The sequence below is a fragment of the Haemorhous mexicanus genome, chromosome 26, assembly GCF_027477595.1.
Source record: "Haemorhous mexicanus isolate bHaeMex1 chromosome 26, bHaeMex1.pri, whole genome shotgun sequence".
Classification (NCBI taxonomy): Eukaryota; Metazoa; Chordata; class Aves; order Passeriformes; family Fringillidae; genus Haemorhous; species Haemorhous mexicanus.
In genome coordinates, this window is record NC_082366.1 from 3,778,358 (window position 1) to 3,796,208 (window position 17,851).

At 45.5% G+C, this 17,851-nt stretch overlaps 1 protein-coding gene across 7 annotated transcripts in view; it reads left to right on the forward strand.

Moving 5' to 3' along the window:
• The first annotated feature begins 5,910 nt into the window (after positions 1 to 5,910).
• Positions 5,911 to 17,851, forward strand: part of FN1 (fibronectin 1) — a 53,086-nt gene continuing 41,145 nt past the window's right edge. For 4 of the 7 annotated variants that reach the window (XM_059868205.1, XM_059868204.1, XM_059868207.1 and 1 more), the window contains exons 1-10: positions 5,911 to 6,114; positions 6,366 to 6,494; positions 7,981 to 8,118; positions 9,950 to 10,081; positions 10,209 to 10,346; positions 12,734 to 12,892; positions 14,300 to 14,500; positions 15,293 to 15,472; positions 16,911 to 17,087; positions 17,528 to 17,680. In XM_059868205.1, coding sequence (XP_059724188.1) covers positions 5,958 to 6,114; positions 6,366 to 6,494; positions 7,981 to 8,118; positions 9,950 to 10,081; positions 10,209 to 10,346; positions 12,734 to 12,892; positions 14,300 to 14,500; positions 15,293 to 15,472; positions 16,911 to 17,087; positions 17,528 to 17,680 — 1,564 coding nt within the window. In that variant the 5' untranslated portion in view covers positions 5,911 to 5,957. The remainder of the gene's footprint in view (positions 6,115 to 6,365; positions 6,495 to 7,980; positions 8,119 to 9,949; positions 10,082 to 10,208; positions 10,347 to 12,733; positions 12,893 to 14,299; positions 14,501 to 15,292; positions 15,473 to 16,910; positions 17,088 to 17,527; positions 17,681 to 17,851) is intronic. The other 3 variants (XM_059868208.1, XM_059868209.1, XM_059868210.1) reach the window with 2 other exon arrangements.

A 17,851-nucleotide genomic window follows, 5' to 3' on the forward strand; every position in this document is an offset into this window, starting at 1 on the left:
GCCCCAAAACCAGAATCAAAAAACATATGTAGACTATTATCAGTTTTGAGTGCCAGGGAAAAAAAATGTCTAACTCACTATAATCAACAATTGAAAGTAAAGAAGGAATCCAAAGGATTAATGACAGAGCAGAAATTTTCTGAGTCAGTATAGGAAGTCCTTTGCCATGAGGCCCAGCTTTCAACCAAAATGAATCCAAGCACAGCTGGAAGGTAACAGGAACCCATCCCAGAAACAGTTAGGTGATGAGACATTAGGACTAAGGTAGCTCCATGTGCCAGTTGACTCCCATTAGGGGTTTCCAATAGAATTGATGGGAAGAAAAAATCATTTCAATACTGATGCCTATAAAGGACCAAAACTGTCCTTTGGCAAAGCTCCCCAGAGAAGAATCATACCTGTAAGAAGCCCTGGCTTCAGAACAATTGTGAGTTGACAGACTGATACAGAATGAAACTCTAGGCTGTTTTATGACAGTTTTTTGCTAGAAGCTCAGCCTCCACAGAGGGTTTGAATAAGTCAGAAACAGCCCTTCTGCCTTATTCTGGGCCTCTCTCTGGGCTGGATTCCCATCCACAGAAGAGAAAGAGTTGTGAAAGTCCCACAGGAGAAGTGACACTATTACTGGGCCATAGAAACAGCCAAGTTAAAATAAATACATCAGAAACCAAGGAACATCTTGCTGGCCTGAACTACCGGAAGGCAGAGGGTGGAAAAGCAAGAAGAAGAAAGTGAGAATGAAGACAGGGAGAAGACTCAAGTTCTACCCCAGAAGCTTGGGAGTATAGAGCAGGAGGCCAATGAGAACTTCTGGGCAAGGCTGAAAAACAAGTGAAAGTGAGAGCTTCTCTCATCTCTGAGAATGCAGCCAAAAAATTAGATTATTTACAGTAAAAGAAGAAGGAAACAAAAAAAAAAACAAACAAAAAAAAAAAAAAGAAAACCCCCTCAAAACTGGCAGCAAAGAACTATCCACACTCTTGGCTCCATATAATGCTGGGTGGAAGGGGTAAGAAAGAAACAGGGGACAAGCTGCAGCTTGGAGCCAAAACATTTCCCTTCTGCATGCTCCTGGCTCAGTTCAGCCCTTTGTGACTCTCAATTTCAACCCCTTATGCACTCCCCTATAATCATCATAATATGTGGCTGGTTGCTTGCTCAGTGTATTCAACTTCCTCACAGCAAGCCAAGCTCAACCCAGCACTAGCATTTATTTCTGGATTTTAACCAGGCCTGCCTAAAACCAAACAAGACTCAGTGTGGTTTGCCATATTCACTGGGAGAGAATAAAAGGAATTGCACTCAAAGACCAGGGTTTGTGGCCAAGTTCACCTCATGCTGCTGGTGGTGATATCACCGTTATTTCACTTGCTTTAGTATTTTTAAAAGTGCTGTGGAAAAAGGGAGGGTTTCAGCTCTGTTTCTGGGCTTTGAGGGAGATGCAAGTGATCCTAACAAAATGGACATAACTGACTGTTGCCCTTTCATTAAAAGAAAAAACCCTTTATTAGTCAAAAGTCAAATTATTGTTAGAAGCCTGTAATGACAAATAAAAACAGCCAGCAGAATGTGAGCAGGGCAGACATCAACTGGGAGACGGAACAGCCCTTGAGACAAAATAGTTCCAACTCTGCCTAAAATAACATTTTTCAAGAGCTGGCCCCACTGTGCTTGGTGTGGGACACCATGCCAGGTCCCACAGTCCCAATCAGCAATGCTCATGACGCATCCTGAAACAGCAACTCAGAGTTCCAGTGCTGTCCTGAGAGTTCCCAGAGGTGCTGCAGATCTCCCTGTAGGGGCATCAGGATGGGGTATCCAAAGTACTTAGGGCAACATAGGTAGGATTCAGGCATCTGGGAAAGTCTCTGCCAAATATCTCAAATGTGATGAAGAACAGGTTTTCAGCTCTTTGAAGCTGGTGCTGCCCATCTGCTTCAGCTGGGAATGAGGGACTGTCCCATGCCACTTGCCTGCCAGTTCCAATTGTCGTGTGTCTAATGAGAGTTCTGATTTTTGTTGGTGTTTTGGCAACAGGAAGCATGTCAAGATCTCAGTTTCTGTTCTTAAATCACTAGTATGTGATGTAAACACCTCATTGAAAGTCAGGAAAACAAACAAACAACCTGAAAGCCCTGGGAGAACTCCTCTACCCGGGAAAGAATGGAAATCTCTTCCCCCTTGCCCTCCAAAGCTGCTCCCTGATTTTGCAGGGAGTGGCTCAGGAGGGTTAAACGCCTGGGGCTGACAGCACTGCAGACTCTAATGCAAAACAAGAGCTGTGGCTGCAAACTTCTCATCACTGGCAAACTGCAACAATTTGGGTAGACCAAAGTAAATCTCCTAATCCAGGGACAGCTAGAGAAAGGAAATGCATTTTTCTGTGTTGATGACACTGAACAATTCTTTGGGAAGGACTAGGGAGGAGGGAGAAGAGAAGGAATTTCCATTGATAGTGCCAGAGATGCAGTTAATGTCCTGTCACAGAGCATTTATACCCGATGAAATTCATTCCTGTGCTGAGAGCATGGAGTTACATGGCCCTGAAGTTGCAGCTAGCAGGCAGAAGGAATGGATTTCATTTCAAGAGCCCTGTTCCGGATTCCTGGACGAGACAGCAGTGAATGAAGCACTGTGCAGCACAGCCTCAGCAGCCTTGAAGTGAATTTTGCTGTGACCTAACAAAAACCACAGACTTGAAATTGTGATGATTCAGAAATTTTCAGCTCGCAACAGGGGTTCTTGCAAAATATTTGGGAACTGCAGGAAGCGTTTAATGGTCTCCCTATGTCAAGGAGAGGAATCCTGACCTTTTCTCTTCATGGTTCCTGTTCCTTATAAGCAATAATTTTAGAAGGATATAATTAAGCCCAAGTGGCCTTTTTTCCTAAGGTTGCTTATAGAATAACAAGTGACTTGGATTGGTCCTTTCTGTACTGATTCATCCTCTCTTTGCTGTTGGAATGTGCTGAAGAATGGCTACAGGGACAGACCATGCTCCCAGTCACACGTGTGGCTCCCCACGAGCGTGTGCAGTAAAGGAAATCAAGTGGAGAGGTTTATCTGCAGAGCAATACAATGGAGCAACAAAAGCCAGGAGAACCTTATAAGGGTATGTGCCTTTCCTAGCCAAGAGTCAAAAAGGTAGGATTTCAGTAGGAAAAAAAATTTGAATAGACCAAGAACATGAATCAGAATACCAATGGCTAAAGCAGAGGTCTGGGACATTCCTAATCCTTATTTGGATGCAGAACCCATGAACGGGTGGTTTATAAATTCAAACTCATGTCATCTGAAGGGAAGACTTCAGGTGAATCTTTCTTTCATTTCCTATTAGCTTGAGGGACAAACTGACAGAGGGACGGACAAAGAAGCTACATCCCTTTCCTGAAATAAATAAGAGACATCTCACAAAGTTTAACAGCATGAAGTATAATAATTACTACATGCTTGTATTGTAATTACTGTCAGAGATTCCTTTAAAAAAGAAACCAGGCTGTTCCAAATCATCTTGAAATACTACTTGTAAGACTATTTCTGCTGGCTTGTAAATGATGGCTATGCAAGAAACTAATTTGAGCATCACTGGAAATTATAATTTTGTTTTATGTGCTTCCAGTAATGTTTTCTCAAACAAGGATCTTACATTTGTCCCTGTATTTGTGTAACTAATTCTGTGGAAAGCATTAGCACAGTCACACGCTTGCTGACACTGTTTTCTATTCAAATTTCAGACAATACAATTTTCAGTTTGTGTAAGGACTTATACTGCCCTTGACACCTAAGTACAGTGCAAAATTACATAAACTGGACTTGAAGTAGACAGAAATGAGGTCAATGTCAATAATTTAACCTTCATGGGAACTATACCTGATACATGAACCTTTTATATGCCACTTGCAAATAATTGCTAAAAGCAGATATTTCTTCCTCATGTTTGCTTATTCCACTACATCCTGTTCCTTAGGTACTTAGCTCTTACATTTAGCAGATTTCCCTGAGCAAATTTTATATATCATAACCCTGCTGTCCTTGAAGACTTCTCATAACCCTTTCCTTTTCCATGCCAATTGAGCTCAATTAGCAGCTTGTATCAGCAGCAGAGTCTGTTCACACATTCATTGGCTCTATACTCAGAAACTGGAAAAATTACTTCAAATTGCCTCCTCATTGCATGTCTGGATGGAAACTCCTCTTTTCCACTGATTTCCACTCAGTAATTCTTCCTTTGGAGCAAGCTAGGTAAAGTGCTCAAACAGCAGCATTTTCTGACAATGTGCTTTTCACCTGGCTTTTATCAGAGAATTCCAGACATAAGGTGGAATGTGAGATGGAATTTGAGGATGACACATCATATCTTAGGTCTCGAAAAGCAGGAACACTTTCTGAAAGCAGGTTCTCATTTCAAGAAACTGGGTATTTGCTGGTTTATGATGTTGTGTCCTGCTTCAAAAGCCAATACTCTCCCTTGCTCTGGCCACCTTAGTTCTGTGAATATTATGAGGGATAATGTGTGTCTGGTGACTCAAAAAAAAAAAAAAAAAGATAAATTTAAAAAAGGCAGTGCAGTGGATCTAAAAATAAAAATTAGGAAAGATGGGAATTAGCTCACCACAGCTCACCTCAATTGCCAGGTCAGGTTTCAATTTCCAGTAAGTTTTCAGAAGAGTAGCTTGTGTGAATGTATCTGTGGGCAATCCTCATACAGGGGAAAAGAAATTTCCTTGAAAACAGATACCTGACATCACAAGTACGTGTTTTCCTGGAAGGGAGCATGCATGGGGTCAGTACTCTGCCTGCTGCCATAGCCTTCATCCCAGCAGTGATGTTACTGCTTGCATGTCAGTAAAGAGAACACAGTGGGCTTGCAGGAAGTGGAACCAGAGCATAGGGCTCAACATGCTGAAGAACTCTTATGGAAAGCTGTGGATGTTCACCTTAAAGATGTCTGGAAACACTGTAGGCTACTTCACACTCAGGTTTGTCTGAAGAGTTGCTTTTATACATTGGGAACTGCAGCAGACTTTTTAGATTAACAATCCCTTTGCAAAGACAAAATATGTGTGAGAAGCATGAAACACAACCTTCCTGTATGGTCTGAGCTTGGGTGCTGGTCCAGGCACTGTACCAGAATGGGGCATGCACTGTGCTTTGTTCACTGGCAGCCTGAGAGCCACACCTACTGTACACACTCTCTGCTTTGCAGTATTCCTTCAAACCTGGGAAAAGAAACCCCCCCGGAGCAGCAGAGATGCCCATGGGAAGAAGACAGATGGAAAAGGTTGACAAAATTTGTGTACAGCAAGGTTACATTCGGGCATCACATTGAAGAACCCTTCTATTTAATAAAGGCTCAACACCTAGTATTTCTTTTTTTTTTTTTTTTTTTTTTCTTTTTTTTTTTTGTTCTCAGAGTTGATTTTGGACAGCAAGAAATAAAGTCAGACAAAGAGTGTGTTAAATTTATTTTGAATGGAATGCAATGACACCGATTTTTCCAAGCGAGGTGTGAAAGCTTTTAACTTTGAGTTCCCAGCAGTAGATAAAACATCACTCAGAGTTGCTATTTCCAACCCGTATGTTACACCTCACCTTCTCCCCTGTGCAGAACATTACTCCTCCTGAACGGAGCAGTATCCGCTTACAGGCAGCACTGCTCCACGGGAAAAAAAGAAAAGTTTGCCTCTCCCCTCAAAAAAAGCCATTTTGTTCAGCCAGATGTTCTACAAAATGGCACGGCCGCTGTGCTTGAGGGGGGCCGGGCCTCCCACCCCGGCGGGGCTCGGCGGGGCGGTGGCGGCCCCCGCCCGGCCCCCGGCGGCGCCGAGGCCAATGGGCGCTGGGGCGGCGGCGGCCGCCTCCTCCCGCCCAGCCCGCCCTATATAGCGCCCGGCAGCGGCGCCGTGCCGTCCGTCGGGCTGTCCGTGCCGAGCCGTGCCGAGCCCAGCCGTGCCAGGATGCCGGGCCGCACCGTGTGGCGGCTGGCGCTGCTCGCCCTCTGCCTGGGGGCCGCGGCGGCGGGGGGACATCGCCGCGGAGCCGGCGGCAAGAGCCGGCGGCAGGCGCAGACCCAAACCACCTCACTGCCGCAGGGCACCGCCGCGCAGGGAAAGCGTGAGTACAGCCCGCGGGCTGGGCAGGGGCAGGGCAGGGGCAGGGCAGGGCGCGGGGCTTGGCACGGCAGCGCCGGTTGCCCCGGGGGACTTTGTCTGACCCCCGAGCTCGCCCGTAGCCGCCCCTCGGCTCGGCGGACCCGCACACGTGTGCGCCCCGCGCCCCTTCCCTCCCGGCTGCTGGCCTCGGTAACGCCGAACTTTGCTTTCTTTTCCCCCTCTGCGTCCCCGTTCCTCCTCCTCTCCCCCCAGAGACCTGCTATGACAATGGACGGTACTATCAGATAAACCAGCAGTGGGAGCGCACTTACCTGGGAAACACTCTGGTCTGTACCTGCTACGGTGGGAGCCGAGGGTTCAACTGCGAGAGCAAGCCCGAACGTAAGTTGGTGGCCCCTTTTGTCTGCATCGAGACCCCAGCGCGGCTTTTGGTGCCGAGTAAGCCAAGCTTTGTACGAGTTAGGGCTGGCAGCCCAGGCTTTCCACTGAAGTTTGGTACTTAGGGTCAGTAATGGGATCTACACTCAATTACACTGAAGATCTGGCTTGGGATTTTAAGAAATGCTTTTCATTAGCGATGGGCCTGCCACCAGAACCCTGAGCCAAACATCGCTCATCTCTCTGGAGGATTGGATCTAAACATTAATTTTGGAGCCAACCTCTTCTTTATAATGAACTGAACTGACTCCTGGACTCGCACGGGGAAGTTCAAATCTGGAGTCACTTTGCAGCCCTGGCTCTGCTCTGTTTGATTGCTTCACCCCAACTTTTCATAGCTGTGCAGTGTCGTCAGCTTGTTTAAAAATATTTCAACTTACAACTTTCCACAGCCTCCCGGCCGTGCTGTGAGCTTTCTATAATTGAGTGTAAAATGAGATTGTTTAGTCTGTGCAGAAAAAGTTGAGGGAGCTGAAAGAAGTTTAAATGCAAGGTCTGCTGGAGGATGCGTCTCTCCAGGATTCGGTGTAGTTCAGTTTATCAGATGCAATCTATCTGTATTTATTGGTCTGAAGCCACTGGTTTGCCATAATTCCTTTATGTTGCTCTGGAGATAGAAGAGATGAAAAGCTGGTTCCTGGCTGACAGTGTTCATGTAAGACAGATGTGAGCATCTCAGCCATCTGTTCTGCAAGGTTTGTGTGCTGCCTTCCTCACGACTGGAGTATTTTAAGGAGTACTCAGTCTCCTTACTCCATAAAAGAGGGTTCAATCTAATTTTCCTTCCTCTGCAGAGATTCCCAAGTTTTACAGTTTTGAAGTCCAATGGGCAGTTTTCCTTATAACACAATGAAATTTATCTGCCCAGCAGTGCAGAAAGTTGTTTTCCTTCACATCTTGATTCTGGTGGCAGCACTGATGTTCTGTAATCACTCACCTGTGCATCAGTGTGAGCAATACCCAAGTACTGAACTTTGCTGTTGACTTTGGTGGGACTGCTGCACAATTTGGGATTAATCTAGTCAGTTTTTGCTAAATCAGAGTGAGGAGGATTAGCATGACAAAGCACACAGTTTCCAGGGGTTGTTTGCTCCCTCCTGTCTTCTCTCCTGTTGGCTTCAAACAGCTGGGATTGATGCTTTCAGGCATGCCTGCCATGTGCAACTTTTGGTTCCCTGAGGGAGGGAAGAAGATGTTATTGAGGTTGTTGAGCATCATGGGGGCCTTGAGGGGGCAAATTTCACCCAACTTCCTCTCTGCTGTTTCATCCCATGAGGAAAGAGGAGACTGATAGGCATTCTTCCCCAGGATAAAAGGAGTATCTGTGTGAGGAGGCAAGGAATGTGTTTCTGTTGACTGTGCATGTTACTGGTATGGTTACATGAATCTGATTATTTAATTTTATTTTATTTTTTTTTCTCCCTCATAGCTGAAGAGACCTGCTTTGACAAATACACTGGATCCACTTACCGGGTCGGGGAGACCTATGAGCGCCCCAAGGACTCCATGATCTGGGACTGTACTTGCATTGGAGCTGGGCGTGGGAGAATCAGCTGCACCATTGCCAGTATGTAACTAAGAGCCTCTTCCTAGAGCTATTGTTCCTTAGAGTCATATTTTCCAGAGCAATTTACACACTATTCCCAGTGCCTGTTAGCTACAGTTGCATGGGGTTTAATCCAAAGCCCACTAAAACTTTGAAATTAAAAGTCCCTGCTCCATGTACATACATACAATCAAGCTCCTCTTTTATTTAAGAGGTCAAGTGCTATGTGAGAAAGCATAGGTCAGAAATTACTGTTAGTGTTTGGCCATACAGGCCAGTAATTTATTATGTACAAGAGTGTGTTACATCTTCACAGGTGCAAGTATAAAAGTAGTTTTTTGACCGGAGAAAAAGTCCACTCTGCAGCTGAAGGGTCAGAATAACACAGTCAGCATTAATGGGACTACTCAGAATAAATGATAATGAATATGCTACCTGAGAGCCAATCCATCATCTTCCAAAAATGTCATTGAACACTTGTCTCTAAGGGAGCTGGGATTTGATATCCGGACAGGAGCTTAACATGTTTCTGCAACTCCTTTTTCACTAGCCTGACCTGTACTTTCCTCTTGCTCTTCCCTCTCTTCCCTTCGTCCTTTTTCCCCAGCTCCTGTTTCACGTCTCTGTCTGGAAATCCTTTCCTTATTGAGTCACTGAATTGTTCACAATTTCCCCTTAGTTCATAATTGGACTTTCTGTGAGCCCAGAGGAAGATTGCCGTGTGTCAGGATTTTTAGACTGAGATTTCAAAGTCTCTGAGGTACCTTTTGAGAAAACTCTTGCTGTTAAAAGTATCCAGTTTCTTGTTTAAGACACACATGCAGACCCTAGCAGTGTTGCCACAGAGGATTCGGAAACCAGCCATCATTGTAGGATGGGAAAAAAATAATGCATTAAATCTAACAAGTAAAGCTGGAGCCCTTCTGAATTTAATGGCACTTTATTGGGCAGGGATGATAAGCGTTGTAAGAAAAAGAGTCAGTAAGGAAATTGCGAGTGTAAGAGCAGCCTTGTTTCCTCATCATCAGCCTGGTTTAGAGCTCACTGGAGAGTCTCACTGACTGCAACTGGCTTTGAATCAATCTTCAGAGCTCTGAGATTCCCTGCTTTCACAAATGAGCCCACAAAACATTTTACTGGCTCTTAATAAATGATGGGATGTGGGTGTTTTTTTCTTTTCTTTTTTTTTTCTTGGATCCTTCCAAAGAAACAAACTCTGTGTTTGCAAACTGCCCTGCACCATGCTGCCCTCCCTCAGCCTGGGCTGCCTCAGAGCTGTGGGGCAGGAATCTGATGGGCAGGAATCTGCCTTTCCAGGGCAGGCTTTCCAAACCCCAAAAGAGGTCTGATTTCCCACTGGACTGTCACACCAAGCACCCCCTTATCCTCCACGTGCTGTCCTGGCCACCATGTCCCTCATGAATGGCCACAGAGACACCCAAGTTTTGCTGCCTCAAACAAGATGGAGGCAGACCCTCTCTTGCCTGCCCTCAGCCTGAGGGCAGGGTCTGAGGGAGAAACAGGGCCTCATCACTCCCTGGCATTCCCTTTTCACCAGCCAGGCTTTGGCTGGGGTTTGGAGCATGGAGAAGTTAGCTGAGGGAAGAGGACAGGACCTGGGAAGTGAAGAAAGTAGTGGGCTCCAACAGAAAATAGCAGGTGCCAGGGGGAAATGTTGAGCGCCATTTTACAGGCCGATGTCCCCACTCATTCTCCTCAGTGTCCCTCCTCCTCCTTGCTGCCCCTTACCCCAGATGACCCCCTTTGCCCCTGGCCAGATGGCCCTTACCTTGTCATCACCATGCTGTCCCTGTTGTGTCCCTCACCTCGGCTCCCCTGTGTGCCACCACAGATCGCTGCCATGAGGGCGGCCAGTCCTACAAGATCGGCGATACATGGCGCCGGCCCCACGAAACGGGTGGCTACATGCTGGAGTGTGTGTGCCTGGGCAATGGCAAGGGCGAGTGGACCTGCAAGCCTGTGGGTAAGTGGCTGCTCCTTCCTTCTCCCTCAGCGCAGCCAGGGCGTGTGGGCCCTTTCTCCTCATCCTCCCTGAGGTGTCCCCGTGTGGGAATGCCCTGGCTGGGCTCTGATCCGCTTTCCCCTCACAGCCGAGCGATGCTACGACAACACGGCCGGGACATCCTATGTGGTGGGAGAGACCTGGGAGAAGCCCTACCAGGGCTGGATGATGGTGGACTGCACCTGCCTCGGTGAGGGCAGCGGCCGCATCACCTGCACCTCCAGAAGTAAGTGCCAGCCTCCACTTTATTTAGCTTACTTATTTTTTTTGTTTTCCTACTTATTTTTCATCCTGCATGGGAATGGAAAGTTATTCCTTCCTCTGCCCTGTGCAAGTAACAGCAGTTTGAGAGGGATGGGCGTCCCCTGAGGAGTGGCGGGAAGCAGGAGAGGGGAGAGAGGCCTGTGTGGTGCCTCGGTCACCATTTGCAGTTTGGCAACACTCCCCAGAGCTGGTCATCGGTGCTGAGGACAAGGGTGCTTGGATTATTTGGGGATTTAATCTCATGGAGAGAGAAAGGTGTAAGGGATCTGTATGTCAGCTGAGCCACAGCCAAGCGTCTCCCAGGAAGTCAGGGAAATGGCTTGGCCCACAAAATGGCAGAGTGTTTAGCCCAGGACATCCATTTCTGTACTTTCAAGGAGCTTTCTGAGGGACAATCAAGTTCTTTTTAAGTTAAATACCCTTTGCAACAGCAGGATCTGCAAGATTAAAATACTTTCTTGCTTCTTTCTCTCTATTACTGTTTAATTTATTTGTTAGCTAGACCAGGGTTTGTTTTACCTGCTCTGCCATCTCGCCTATTGCTTTTCCCACCCCATTTCCCGCTCCAGCAGCACAGGTGATTTTTTAAAAAAAGTTTTTGCATCATTGAGGGACATTACCGTAAATACTCCATTTTATTTGTATTTGCAGAGCAAACAGGACTTTTAAAACCCAAAATCTTGCTTGTTTATTGACCTTCTGTTCCAGTCCTGTTAGCTCTACCACAGACCTTGCTTCTGTCTCAGGTTTACACCAGTTGCCTCAAGAAAATTTAACTTTGTACCTTACACCTTGGTTATGCAAGGTTTGAGAAACTCTTCTGTAGCCTTTCAGTTGCCTCATATTCAGTTGCCTTGGGGCACACAAATAATGGATTTTTGCTGATATAAACAGCAGACCTGATGATATAAGCAGCAGTAAAGAATAAGACACTAAAGAGGGTTGAGATGAAAATGGAAGAGCTGGAGAGACTTGTTCAAGAAATAAGCTATAAAAAATCAACCCAGCCTTGACAATATTAAGTCTGTTAAAGACATGTGGGGAAAAATCATTAGCTGTCAAATGGGAATGAATAAAACAGAATGTGTTGTTTGTGAATTTTGGAGGACTTATTATTACTAATAAAATGCATTTGGCAGTAGCTTTCTTTCCATCACTCAGGTCTGGGCTGTTGTATCATGGGGGAAATTGCAATTTAAGGAGCTGTTCATTTTTCATTTTGTTTTCCAATTACATTTGAATAGAGAAACTCAAATTTATGTCTATAAAATGATACCTCTAGCCCACAAAATGGCATTACACTTCAAGTGTGTGCTGCTGTTATATATCTTTTATGGCCAGCATTTTCCAGACTCACAGCTGGTTGCTTCCATGACATTTCAGCTTTTCATTGAGAAGTGTGTCCATTAGACACATTTTTTTCACATTTGCAAAATTGCATGATGAATACCTCACCAATTTACCATACTTCTGGCAAGTGCTCAATTTCTGGTCATTCTAGCAGTGTGAATCAGTAACATGTTTTCTACATTCACATTCTGTCCCATGTGCTCTCTCAGTGGCAATCTGGCTTAATGCATCTGTCCTTCCACAGTTCTTCATAAATCCATGTTCATTGATCTGTGATTATATTTGAGCCACTGTATCAAGTTTCCCTTGAATAAGAAGGTAAAATGTTGTAATGGAAGAAGAACTAGTTAATCCATGTGGATCTGGCATCCAGACAAAAGTAGTTTGTTGTGCTGTCCTTTGAACCCATTTGCTCAATTCATTGGGGGCTGTGGGTTATTAAAGAGATTTAGAAAGTCTGATACTCCTGGTATTACTTGAGCAGCTTGTATTAACTTCTCTGCAGCTTCTTGCAGGCTTCTTTTGAAAGAAATGGGGTTTTACATGTTGCCCTCAAACAGGTTTTAGTCTCTTCCATATGAGAGAGAACCTTGAACTCGAAATGTGCCCTGTGTATAGTATGAAATGACCAAGCTGCAAAGACTCCTGGTTTCTTCTTAAAAGAAAAAAAGGGGTCATTAAAACGAGTTTAGCTTTAAAGGTGTGTGCTGGACAGAATGGGTTTAGAATGGCTTTAAAAAGTAGCTCATTTTGACAATGGCTGCAAAGTGAAAGCACAGTTCTGGAAGGGAATGGAAATCTTTCAGGATTTTGGGATGCTCTCAGCCTGTGCAGTTTAGTGCAGGCTCTAGTGCATGTAGGAATTGCAGTAGTGGGCTCTAGAGGGTGAGGTGGGCCTTTAATTCAGGCTTTAAAGGTGAGCTTGTTTGGTAGAGTTGGTGGTGGAGTGCTGGAAGCTGCCCAGTGCAGGCCCAGCTGAGAGTCCCATTCCTCACACAGATCGCTGCAATGACCACGACACCAAGACTTCCTACAGGATTGGAGACACCTGGAGCAAGAAGGACAACCGTGAGAACTTGCTGCAGTGTGTCTGCACTGGGAATGGCAGGGGAGAATGGAAGTGTGAGAGGCACACGGCCCTGCACACCACCAGCACTGGTAAGTGGGACATCACATCATGGAACAGAGAGAAGGGGAAGAGGAATGGCATGTTTTGACAGGTTAGGACTTGGAGTTGAGTTGTTCCATCCTAATTCAAGTATTTCGGAGTCTTGTCTGAGAAAGATCAGCAGCAAAGAGGGTCAGAGTTCAGAAGATGCTCCTTGTTAGTACGTGTGGAGATAAGATTAATTGGTACCTTGTTTCCATGCACAAATGGGGCTGGCACGTACAGGTGGGATTGCCTGCACAATCACAGGGCAGTAAATCACATCCAGGGCCCTGCATCCACAGGAGCTATCTTTGTCTTGGGAGCATGGCACTCCAAGTTAATGTTTGAACTTTATGTATTCGCCTCAGGGTAACTTTCTTGAAATGTCCTTTATTTAAACCCCACTGAGACCATCTGGTTTCTTTGACATGATAAATACACCTACTAATGGCTGAGCTTTAAAAACCCAGAAATGTCAAGGAATGTATACAATGCTGTTTAGTATCTGTACATGAGATAGCTTGTAATTTCGGTATGAAATATTGCCTAGTTTATGGGAAGCATATTTTTTGTGCCCAAGGTTTACATCTTCAGCTCCTAAGTTCTTTTTTTTTTTTTGTCATTTTAAGGATCTAGGTTTCTTATCAGTGAGTGCAGTGTAGAACTTCTGTTTTCCTGCAGTGCCTGCACTAAATTTTTCTTGGTAAATGACCTTTAACTGTTTGGTACCAGCAGGTTAACTTAAAACTCTCAGAAGGTCTAAACTTCAAAATGAATAAGACTTCAAGGATGACAGTATTTTCAAAGGTTTCCATAATTACTTCCCCTATTTCAGCAGAGCTGAATTTGTGGAGGTTCCTGTGGGAATCATTAGCAGAAATTCAAACAACAAGGCTCTTTGTCTCTCAGTATTATTTCAAATGGAAATGTGCTAAAAACTTTGATTCAAAGTTTAAAAATTGCTGAATAAAAGAATTTTAGAATTTATTCTTCTTGTTTCTCAATGAAAAATTCAAAATTAATCCTTTTTGCCTTGTCTCCCTACTCTTGGTAATTTTTATTCTTTTGTCACTGATCTTGATTTTTCTATTCTCCATTTCCTTCGACTAATTTTTTTTTTTTCCCCAAAAAATTGTTTTCTAAACAATTGTATGAAAAAGACTTTCTAAATGCTTTCTAAAGCCACTCTACAGGACTGGAAGCCAGAGGCTGTTATTAGCAGAGAGGGGGAGTCGTTCTTCTAATTTCAAAATTTGCAAAGTGGAATAATTAAGCCGCGTCTCGGGAAGCTTAAGAGCATCGTGCCTTCCGTCTGCTGGAGTGCCTGAGGTTTTATTATCTCAGCACTTAATGGCAGCCTTCTGTTGCTGAGCTTTGAGTGCCACATGTCCCTTCTGTCCCACGTTGTGCTGCAGGCTCTGGCTCCCCCAGCATCACGAACGTGCAGACGGCGCTGTACCAGCCCCAGCCGCAGCAGCCCCAGCCCCAGCCCTACGGGCAGTGCATCACCGACAACGGCGTCGTCTACTCGGTGGGCATGCAGTGGCTCAAGACACAGGGCAGCCAGCAAATGCTGTGCACCTGCCTGGGCAACGGAGTCAGCTGCCAGGAGATAGGTATGAGCTGCTGTGAGGTCTCTAGGACTGTCCTGTGGTTTAATTTCCAAGTAGAACGCTTCGTGTGCATGTCAGAAGTGTCCCCTGACAAAGACGTACTGGAGAAAGGTGCAAGGTGGGGAAGAAATGCTTTGGTTATTTGAAGCCTTGTTGTTTAGGGCAGGAATGTTTCCCAGTGAGGTGTGTATAACCTGCTGAGGGGGAAACAGAGCCCTTGGGGAGCAGCACCCTTTGTGTGTGTGTCAGAAATATCCTCTCAAGAAAACATACTGGAGAAAGGTGCAAGAGGGAGAGAAATGGTTGGTTGTTTAAAGCCTTGTTTAGGGCAGGAATGTTCCCCAGTGAGCTGTATATAACCTGCTGAGGGGAAACAGAGCCCTTGGGGAGCAACGCCCTTTGTGTGCATGTCAGAAGTATCCTCTGAAGAAGACATAGTGAAGAAAGGTGCAAGGTGAGGACGAAATGGTTTGGTTATTTGAAGCCTTGTTGTTTAGGGCAGGAATGTTTCCCAGTGAGCTATTTATAACTTGCTGAGGGAAGCAGCACCCTTGGGGAGCAGCATTAATAACTTCATTCAAATGGAGCTGCAATAATATATGTTTGGAAAAGAATGTGAAGGCATGCCACAGCTATGGAGCTGTCTGTTGGTGTGTATTGGCCCGGCTCCTTGGCAGTCAGTGTGGGTTCCCAGCAGCCAGCAACTTGGCCTGGAGGGGCTGTTGCTGTTTTAGAGCCCTGAAATTTGTGAATTGCTTTAAAGTGCAGTCTAATGCTGTGATTTTCTTTCTGAAGCCGTGACCCAAACGTACGGTGGCAATTCTGATGGAGAGCCCTGTGTGCTGCCTTTCACCTACGATGGAAGGACCTTCTATTCCTGCACCACCGAAGGCCGCACGGACGGGCACTTCTGGTGCAGCACCACTTCCAACTTTGAGCAGGACAGGAGATACTCCTTCTGTACCGAGCAGAACGGTGAGCTCCAGTCACAGGGTCTTCACATGCATGTCACCCTGGTGGAGGGATGGAGGAGGGAGCAGAGGACACAGGAACAGGCTGCCTGACCAATTCCAACAGTCTGGAAGGATTCAAGGGAGTGCTGTGAATGGAGGGCTGCCTGGTGACAGAGCACTTGTATGCTCTTGGTGGTTTTGGAGGGTGCTACAGATGTACTCTTTGAGTCCTGTTCTCTGAGCTGAACTTAGAATAGAAGTACCTGGTCATGGTGGAGCTTTGGCCCAAGGGATTTGTATCTTAGGCTTTGCTTGGGTGAATTGCTTCAAGCAATGCCCATATTAGGCAGCAAAGAGGAGGATGTCCATGGAGTACAGTTTGTGCAGTCCTGTCACTCCCTCCATCCTGGCTATCTAGCCAGGCTGCCATATATAGCAGTGCTCTTCATGTGATTTGTGGTCACTGATCAGGAGCTGGGGCATGACTAAGGCAGCAGCATTGCCTCTTGCCTGTGGATGGTCAGTGTACACAGCACAGATCTGTCTACCTGTGTGGTTGCACTTCCTGGAGTGCCTGTCAGACATCCATGGAGCAGTGTCCAGGCAGCTTCTTGGGATCTGACCTTGGAAAGAATATTTCATGTTCCCACATGAAAATACTGCTTCTTACACTGCATACACACATTCTTTAAAATTCTGTCCTACTTCAGTTGTTTTTTCCTGATAAAAGTCAAGCCTTTTTCTGCAGCACTTAGAATACTTTATTTTTAAAAAAACAAACAAACACCCAAACACTGTCTCTGTCCATGTACATGTTCATGTTTTAGGGAGGCTTCTTGTGATACACTGTGGAAAAGAGAAATGTGATATAGAAAAATCTCAGTAAATGTCTTGTTGTTCTCCAATATTTGTAAAGCAGAGTTGCTCAAGAGGTGATTAGTTCAGGTAGATTACAGCCCTCTTTCCACTGCTGCTTGCAAAACATGAAGCTTCCAGCCTGCAGAAAGGTTTTGGCTTGTCCTGTTGTACATAACTGAGCTGTAACCCTTTCCTGAGGGTGAAGGCTTCCCTTAGAACTGAAGGGCACCACTGGGAAATGGCTTCAGAGATAATACAGGTATGCTGAGAGCTGTGAGTTTATTTCATTCCCTAGGTCTTGGGAGGAGACATTTACAAAGCTACTTCCCAAGCACAGTAAGCTTTGGTTTTCCCTGTTTCCTGGGAATTCCCATGGCTGGCTCTGCAGCTCATTCCAGAGCAAAGCTTGAACTGAACTGACCTCAAGCACAGCTTATGTTTCCACGTCTGAATTAATTAAAGCCAAGAAAAGAGGCCTGTGGATTAAATACAGGGCACACATGGGAAAAAGTAGTGCTAGTGGTTTGTTTTCCAAGCTCTTCCATGCATGCTAAGAGAATGCAGGCTGAATTTGCATCTGTTCCCTTCATTTTTTGGTACAGTTTTGGTCCAGACACGCGGTGGCAATTCCAATGGTGCTCTGTGCCACTTCCCCTTCCTGTACAACAACCGCAACTACACCGACTGCACTTCCGAGGGACGGAGGGACAACATGAAGTGGTGTGGAACCACGGAGAACTACGATGCTGACCAGAAGTTTGGGTTCTGCCCCATGGCTGGTAAGGCTGAGAGCCATAAAGGGCTTATGGAGCACGTGGTTCTTTGAGCTGGAAAGTGAAGATCTCTGTCGTTGATCAGATATTGATGACTTCTGTGATGATAATGAGCTGAATCTCAGCCCAAAGCCCTTTAAGGCATTTCTGAAGTTTTGGTTTGTCCTTTTTTTCCCCATTGACCAACTCTAGCAGAGATTTAGCAGTGCCAGGAGAAGACAATTTTCATTACTTCTTTGCTACAAGCCAGTGGTAGACATGCTCTTCAGCTGGTGCAAACTGGTGTAGATCTGCTGGAGAACCTAAATTTGAGTGTGTGCCTAAAATTTCCTTGCTAAGATGCAGAAACCACTACCTGGTATGAATAGGCATTGCAAATGGTCTCAGTCCTCAAGATCTTGTAAATTCTGGCCTCCTAAATATCCTCTTGCTTTCTTCTCACCCAGCCCATGAAGAAATCTGCACAACCAACGATGGTGTCATGTACCGTGTTGGGGACCAGTGGGATAAGCAGCATGACATGGGCCACATGATGAGATGTACTTGTGTGGGAAATGGCCGTGGAGAATGGACCTGCATTGCCTATTCCCAGCTCAGAGGTACTGAATTTCATGTTGATATCATCACTTCAGTCAAATTGGGAGGTGGCAGAAGTTGGTATTCTTTTCTGTCATTTCTGTCTTTTCTGTCAACTCAAGAACTGTTGTTTACTCTTAAGAGTAGGAAGGGGATTAGAGAAGCTGTGAAGTTGTCTCATTTATGTGCTGGAT